The sequence below is a fragment of the Bison bison genome, unplaced genomic scaffold (genome assembly GCF_000754665.1).
Source record: "Bison bison bison isolate TAMUID 2011002044 unplaced genomic scaffold, Bison_UMD1.0 scf7180017864032, whole genome shotgun sequence".
Classification (NCBI taxonomy): domain Eukaryota; kingdom Metazoa; phylum Chordata; class Mammalia; order Artiodactyla; family Bovidae; genus Bison; species Bison bison.
The window spans coordinates 4,269,590-4,277,591 of NW_011494604.1; the positions used below are offsets into that span (position 1 = coordinate 4,269,590).

The 8,002-nt window shown below is 59.3% G+C and overlaps 1 protein-coding gene across 1 annotated transcript in view; it reads right to left on the reverse strand.

The window, feature by feature from the left end:
* Window positions 1–8,002, reverse strand: part of TNK2 (tyrosine kinase, non-receptor, 2) — a 21,177-nt gene that overhangs the window by 6,695 nt on the left and 6,480 nt on the right. Inside the window, 6 exon segments of the mRNA XM_010834321.1 lie at window positions 3,129–3,223; window positions 3,305–3,451; window positions 3,854–3,980; window positions 5,422–5,699; window positions 6,148–6,300; window positions 7,218–7,439. Of these exon segments, the coding sequence (XP_010832623.1) occupies window positions 3,129–3,223; window positions 3,305–3,451; window positions 3,854–3,980; window positions 5,422–5,699; window positions 6,148–6,300; window positions 7,218–7,439 (1,022 nt within the window).

Consider the following 8,002-nt stretch of genomic DNA (forward strand, 5'->3'; position numbering starts at 1 on the left):
CCCTCCCTCCACTCCTTCCCTTTTGCTAACACAGCCCCTCACCTGGAAGCCTCCTCTGGACCCACTTCTGAGAGGGGAGAGCAGAACTAAGCCTACCTTCCTTGTTACCTGTATGGCCAAGACAAGAGCCAGGCCTAGAAGGAAGGGATCCTTTGTCACTGCTGGGAGTCCTGACACCAAGTCTCAAAAAAGGCTTTGCTACAGGTGGGGGCTGTGGGGAGTGCAGAGTATGTGTAGGAAACATACTTGGGAACCACATCCTAAGCACGGAAGCAGCATCCTCCCAGGGAGAGTCAAATATAACTCCCGAGGTGGCCAATGCTACGTTCCACTGCTCCCAGTCCCCTCCCCCGCCCTCCAAGGCTCTGTGGGATGGAGACACCATCAGCCCAGGAGAAGCAGGTCAGCCTTTCCCACCCAGATTGCTCTGGCCACACCTCCCTTCAGCCCAGAGTCTCCATGGCAACAGGAGGGCACAGTCCCTGAAGCAAACCAGCATCTCCAGCAGGATGGCCTCACAGCATCCTGGGACAGGCGAGATATGAAGCAGCAGCCAGGAACCGGGGCCTGGATTAGGAACCCCTGAAGGCTGCCCCAGTCCTACTGGGGACCAGTCCCTGGAAACCTCAGTCCCAGCCTAGGTAGCCTAGAAATGGCTGACAAACGTGGCTTAAACAGTGCTCTAAACACCACCTGAGCGCTTCTCTCCGGGTGTCCCCAGCAGCCCCTGGCCTTGAGGGACAACACAGCCTTCGCTTCCTCCTCCCTCGCCTACCAGAGGAAGCAGAGGCTCCAGGCACCAGCCAGGCCAAGGACCAGCACAATGGATTTCAAAACCTCTGTTCCCCACACCTCTGTTTCCCTTCTCTGGCTGGTGGAGACAGAACATCAGAGTTCTGTCAGCCATCCTAGCCTCCAAAGACGCACTGGAGAAGAGCGGTCTTCACCCATCCCTCTCAGTCCAGACAGAGCCTCGCGAGCTGGGCTCACAGAACATCTGGTGTCCTCTCTCTGTCCACTGCCTGATACCTCGAGAAGCACTGAGTCTAAAGAACTGGTCAGAGTCAGGGGCAAGGGTGCTCCCAGACTGTGGCTAGGAGACAGTTTCGGCAAGAAGGAATCCAAGTCTAACAGAAGAGCACAGATGTGAGAGAGCTGAGAGCCAGGCTGCTGGAGGATGGAGAAACAGACTGAGACCCACATGCACAAACCCAGACCCAAAGGGACACCCACAGACAGCCAGCCCATCCACCCGGAGATGTGGAGACAGAGCCAGGCAAACACACACACTTGGGACCCGAGGACTCAAAGGGACACCCACAGACAGACAGCCCATCCACCCGGAGACATGGAGACAGAGCCAGGCAAACCAACGCACTTGGGACCCGAGGACCCAAAGGGACACCTACAGACAGCCCATCCACCCGAAGACATGGAGACAGAGCCAGGCAAACACGCACTTGGGACCCAAGGAAACGAGGCAGCAGCTCAAGCCCTGGCGCTACTGACACACGGCCCACTCCCCAAGCCTCGCCGGCTGCCATGCCTCCTGCCCTCACCTCCCACCTCCTGAGCGGCTCCAGGGACCCACGGCAGGCGCTGTGGTCCAAGTCGGACTGCTGGCCCCAGAGGAAGAGCCCAATGAGCCCACACTGGCAGGCGGCGGCGGCAGCGGAGCCAGCAGCCCGGGACGGAAGGGCGGGGTGGGGGCGGGGCCCGCCCACTGGGGCCTCCCAGGAGGAGCGGCTCCCCTGAGCCTCCTGTCCCCCGCCTTGCTCCAGGGGTGACCCTGGGTGCCAGCTCCAGAGACACACGCCCCAGAGACACACCAAGCCCCTGAGTCACCTCCTGGGGAACACTGGGCCCTGGCACATGGGCCCTCACTGAGAGCAAGGGCCTGGGGGCCCTTTACTGAGAGTAAAGGCCTGGGATCTACAGGGCAGAGGAGAGTGCAGGCCCAGGGTTCTGGCATCTGGAGGAGGGAACGGCTGCAGGCTCAAGCTCTGGCCCAAGGTCCTGCCTGCACCTCCAGGAGGGCCCTCATCCTCATCTTCCTATTTCCAGAACCTTCCCCAGACTGCCAAGCCGGAATGCTGGCCTGGAGGGAAGATGCTGGGGGCCACAGGGGTGCAGGTCCCGCTCCTCCACAGACAGCCTGGGCTCTGGGGCCTGTGTCATCAGTCTGACTCAGACCCAGAAGCTCTCCCTTCTCAACAAACACCCATGAGGAACAAAGTTTCTCCAAAGGCCCCAAACCCCAAACCTGAAGTCCAGGTAGAAAGGGCTCCGTGGGAAGCCCCTGCCCCCATCCCTGCCCAGCTCTGAGTCAGAGGAGCTGGGGACTGGGGTGTGGGGTCCAGGGGATTTCCTCCCCTGCTCCTCCATACTCAGCCCCCACCCCAAAGGCACCTCTAGCCGGCCCCACCTCAGTCAGTTCCTCAGACATCCCAGGGATCAGATAACAAAGGGTGGGGTGAGCGGTGGGTGGGGACTCCTCCAAGGCAGGCCCACTTGAACTGCGGGGGCTGCAAGTAGAAGACGTGACTCAGGGGATGCTGCCTGTGGGCAGACACGTGCTGCCAGGTGTGAGGGGGAGGGAGGAAAGAGACCCTGCGAGGGCAGCTGGGGACAAAAGGCCCAGCAGAGGATGGAGAGGAGCCCTCGGAGGGAGCTACGGGCTCAGTGGAGGGCAGAGGCTGCCAGGAAAAGGCGGGGCTGCTCTGGGCTACTGCAGGGTGCCCAGGTGAGAGTCCAGAGTCCTTATCCTGACAGGAGGGGAAGAGGAGGGTGGGGGAGGGTAAAAGGAGCCCCCGAGTCCCCAGTTGGGCCCCAGGCCCTGATGCTCCTTCCTACCCACAGTGGTAGCATGGCCCTGACTCACAGAGCCGCAGCTGAAGCCTAGTGGGCAAAGGGTGGAGGAGACTCCAGGAAGGGAAAGCCCTTTGTATGCCTCGGCACCTGCATACTTCACTCCTCACACTCAGGAGGGGACCCAAGCCTGCCCTCCATCTCGCTGCAGGAGCCAGGGTGTTGCCACAACAGCCTGAGGGGCAGAGGAGCTCTCGGGCCCCAGAAGCCTCCTGGCTGAGTCCTTCAAGGCAGTGGGACGCAGACCCCAGGCTCCCTACCTCCCCTCGATGACGGTGATGACGTCATTCATCTGGATGTGCAGCTTGTCAGGTTCTTCGAAGTCCTGAAGGGCCCGCATGTCGGTGGGCTGAGCCTGGGGGAGACACCAGTCACTGCCCGCCCCAGGCTGATCTCTGCTTAGATACCCCTGCCCTTGTGGGCACACCTGCCTCACCTCCAGCAGGAAGTCCCGCAGGGCCACAAAGGTGGGTCTGTCCTCGGGCTTGTGAGCCCAGCACTGGACCATGACATTGTAGATGTCCTGGGGGCAGTCCTCCGGCCGGGGTAGACGCTCCCCCTCCTTGTCAATCTTATGCAGGATCTGGGGGTGGAGGGGCAGTTTAAGGACAAGCAGAGCACCTGGCTCTTCACCCCCATCTTCCATGTCCCCCAGTCACGGAACCACTGGAACCACAGTCTGCCATGCCTGCACCGCAAAGAAGACCTGTGCCTGATCCCCAGGCCTCAGACCCTGACCCCCAGGTCTGCGGCCTCCAAAGAGAGGGCCATGGCAGAGGAGGACCGCGAGCAAGCCAGGCTGGTCTGTTCCTCACCACTGGGGCCATGCTCCCCGCTCAGCTCTCTGAGGGGTTCGAGCAGACACAGGGCACTGGACACAGCGATTCCAACAGGTGAGAGCCAGTTCCAACTGGGCCAGGCAGACAGCCAGGGATCAAATCAACCCCCGGCCACCCGGTGGGGAGCACCACCCCAGCCCCCTCACCTGACTGCCATTGAGGCCAATCCAGGGCTCCTGGCCATAGGTGAACATCTCCCACAGCGTGACCCCAAACATCCAGGTGTCGCTGGCGTGGGAGAAGGTGCGTGTCTTCAGACTCTCTGGGGCACACCTGGCAGAGGCAGGGGTCAAACAGGCCTCTCAGAGAACCCTTGCCCCTGCAGCAGCCCCAGTGGACCCCAAATGCTCCTGCACAAGCCTGCTGTTGCTCTGAGAGCCCAGGCACACAGCAGGCACTGGGGGGCACAGTGTGAAGTGAACAGGGCAGGCCTTCTAGACTACGGGGTGCACAGTCGTGGACCCAACCGTCTCTGCTCAGGTCTTTCGTCCACACGCAGCCTGGAGCAGGAAGAGGGGGGGCATTCCCACAGGGAAGCAGGGCAAGGAGGAGGGTCAGAGGCTCCAGGAGGGGCAAAAGGGGGCGGGGATAAGATCCCAGGCTGTTTTCTAATTGTGGTGGGAGGATGACAATTTCCAGATTTGGGGCAGGATCCTAGGATTTAGGCCATTTCAGCAGGAAGGTGTGGGTGGGAAATCTGGACAGGGCCTGAAGAAGAACCAAAAAGGGTGGGAAGAGGCACAGTGGTGTCCCCAGACGTCCCCACATGCCCTCCGGGGCGAGGAAGAAACATGCCACTGCAGTGAAGCCAGCAAGGGGCAAGCACTCCAGGGTGGACTGCGGTGCCAGAAGTGAGGAGGAAGTGCCCTCGGGGGAGAATCAGAGATGTCTTGTGGGACTCGAGAGCTGGCCCAGCCATTCAAAGAGGGGGTAGAGGGTTGGGGGTGGGAGGGAGGGACACAGGTAAAATCATGTTCCTTAAGACCCACATTCCTCATCTATGAAATGGTAATAACAATAGTCTGCTCGCTTCATAGGGTTATTTTAAGAGGGCTGCATAACAAAGTGACCTTATAATTTACCAGGGTGCCTGACTATGAAAAGAGGTGTTATTAATCACTGGAGGACATTAGGCAGGATCCAGGATGTGTGATCATCCTCGATATAAGGTCAGGAATTAATTAGGGTGATCGTATATCCTGGATTAGAAGGGTTTTCTGGCAAGCAGAACTGGACCGACTCCTCCCACCCCAAAGCTAGGAGACCACGCTCCTCCAGGTGCCTCTGATATCAGAGGCCCATGACGGTCTCAGCGCAGGATAAGCTCACACAGGGGCCAGGGCAGGGCCAGATACCAGCCCAGTGTGCAGGTGAACATTTCTCATCAGTCTACAAGGCCCTGCCTGGAACACACCAGCCAGTCTCTGCCTGGCTGACTTCTGCTGTTTTAGGAGCTTAATACTGGGTCTTCCCCAAAGCCTTCCCGCATCCCCACAGCACTTAGCCCTGTGTGTTCCAGCACCCGCTATGAGGGCCCACAAGCATTTCTGGATGGATAAGTGAATGGATGGGCACACGAGAAAGGAAGCCAGGCCCAGAAGACACAATGCCTAGTGGAGGTACAGAAGGCCCTGGAAGCGCCAAGGCCTGGGTGTGTAGGGACTAGGGCGGGGCTGGGTCCAGGGCCTGGGAGCCAGCAGCGCCTGCCCCTCACCAGGCAAAGGGCACCTTGCGATGTTCCTGCATGACGTAGTGGTCGTCGTTCTGGGGCAGTGCTCGCATCAGCCCGAAGTCCCCTATCTTGACCAGGTCGCGGGTGGCCAACAGCAGATTTCGGGCGGCCAGGTCCCGGTGGATGAAGCGCTTGGCCTCCAGGTAGCCCATGCCCTCAGCCACCTGCACAGCGTAGCGGCTCAGGGTGCCCAGCAGGAAGTGGCCCTGGTGCTTGCGCAGCCGGTCCAACAATGATCCCAGAGGTGCCAGCTCTGTCACCTGAGGCCGCGGGGGAGGAGGGAAGGAGGCATAAGCATGGCTGAGCCCTGCCCCTCCCCTCAAGGCCTGCCACTGCCATGCTCCTTCCTGACCTGTCCTCCGGGGCCCTCGCCCTCCAGGGAACATGGGAAACTGAGGCCCAGAGAAGCCACCCAAAGGGGCCCAGTTTTTAGCAATGCCAAAAACTAAACTCTGGGGCCAGGCCCGCCCATAGGCGCAACTCTTTGCCAGAGAACACAAGCACAATCCGGAGAGGGAAGAGAGGTCTGGCTGCACAGTCAGCAGGGCAGGCCTGGGAACCCCTCTGCCACTTGCGGGTGGAGGGACCAAAGCAGGACCTTCGTCGGGAAGGAGTGACCGCAGCACTAGCAGGAGGTGAGGGGGGCCTGGGGGCCCAAGACCACAGGCCCCTCCCTGTCCCCAGCCCCCTTCTGCCCACGGTATGCACCATCTTCATGGGCGGTGTGAGCACCACCCCGTAGAGGCGAATGAGGTTTCGGTGGTCAAGCGAGTGCATGGCGTTGACCTCCCGGATGAAGTCGTCCATGGCCTCCGGCTGGCTCAGCACGTCGGGCTTCAGGCACTTCACAGCCACGCTCACCTAGCCAGAGCAAGGGATTGCAGGGAGTCAGGACAGACCCCAGTCCCAACCCACTGGGCCAGCTTGCTCCTCCTCCTGCCTCAGGTCTGCTCATCTGGGTGAGCCCGTCCCAGGCGCCTGTGGCCTGGCATGGGGAGGGCAGCTGGCTGACGTCCAAAGGCCATGAGCTGGGCCTCCCCTTTGTGAGGGCATGCCCAGGTTAAGTGGCAATGATAAGGAAAGAGATGACTGGTATGATGATAGAATATTAAAATATTATAATAAAAAAATGTTTTTGGTGTGGAAAGTAAATGCTTTAAATATAATGCCATAAAACTAAGCTATGGTGACAGGAGTCAGACCAGTGGCTTTCTCTTGAAGGAAGAGGACGCCCAGTGGAAGAGGTGCAGGGGCCTCCTGGGGCAAGAGAGATGTCCCATACCATGATCTGGGCAATGGTCACACAGGCCCGTGCGTATGTGAAAATTCACTGAGCTGTACGCTCAAAAACTGTGTGCTTTACTGCACATGTACTATCTATCCCTCTGGGGAAATTTTTAAAGATACAATACTAAGACAAAAGGGCAAGAGTTAAAAAGCTGTGTTTGAAATCTGTATCTTGAAGAAATTCAATAAAATGCCTGAGGGGGGGAAACAGGTGGAAACACTAACTCGGCTTCCTCTGAGTGGTGGGAAACAGATATTTTTTAATTTTAATTTTTAAAAGAGTTTTCAAACTTTTATGATAAGTAAAACAGTTTTATAACTGAAAAAGAAACCCTTGTGTCGAGTTAACCCTGAGCATGGACTCCAGGGTGAGCCACTCTGGATCTGTGCCCAGCCCCCTTCACATCCGAGCGGAGGGGACCGATCCACCTTGGAGGGCAGAGCAGGGCCTCTGCCCCTCCACCACACCCCCGAGGACCCAGGGAGCTCACCGTCTTCCCCGAGGGGGCGTCCCACTCGCCCCTGCGCACCACGCCAAAGGAGCCATCTCCCAGCTTCTCGAAGAGATGCAGGTCCTTCTCCCCAATGAGGCAGGTGAGGCTCTGCAGGGACCCCTCCCCAGCAGAGCCCCCTGGGGTGGGCGAGGTCTTCCGGAAGGTGCTCTGAGAGTGATGAGGGGGGAACTCAGCCTCCAGCCGCTTTCCACTGAACACCTGTTTGAAGGCAGTCGGGGGCCAGATGGAACCCTGAGGTCCCAGGGCCAGTTATTCCGTCCTGCCCCACTTGGTCCTCGGTGAGGCCTCCACACAGGTACTGGCTTTGCCAAACTTCCAGGAGACAGCCTGGCTGGAGGCCCATGTCCCCTCCTGACCACACCACCAAATGGGAGCCCACGATCTCAGTGTGGCCTCAGGATATGTGCCAGAAATGGACTACAGGAGTGTAGCCCGTGGCTGCTGTGGCCCCACACCCAGCTGTGGGGTCAGGGACAGCTCAAAGGCACCCCCCTCCACCCCACCTGTCCCTCTCTGCACCCCTGCCCAGCACAGACTCCAGCCCCTCACCCAAGCAGATGGGCTTTAGCCTCAGGGGCCCTCACAAACACCTCCCGTCCATTTTTAGCCCTGGCCCCTTCTCTGGGTTGCCCATTTGGCGCTGTCTGTCTCCACCCTCCCCAGGGAGTCGGCTGCCCTTCATCCTGCCAGGAGAGAGGATAATTTGAGCCTGAGGTTGGACCGTGTGAGAGAGAGAGAGAGAGAGAGAGAGAGAGAGAGAG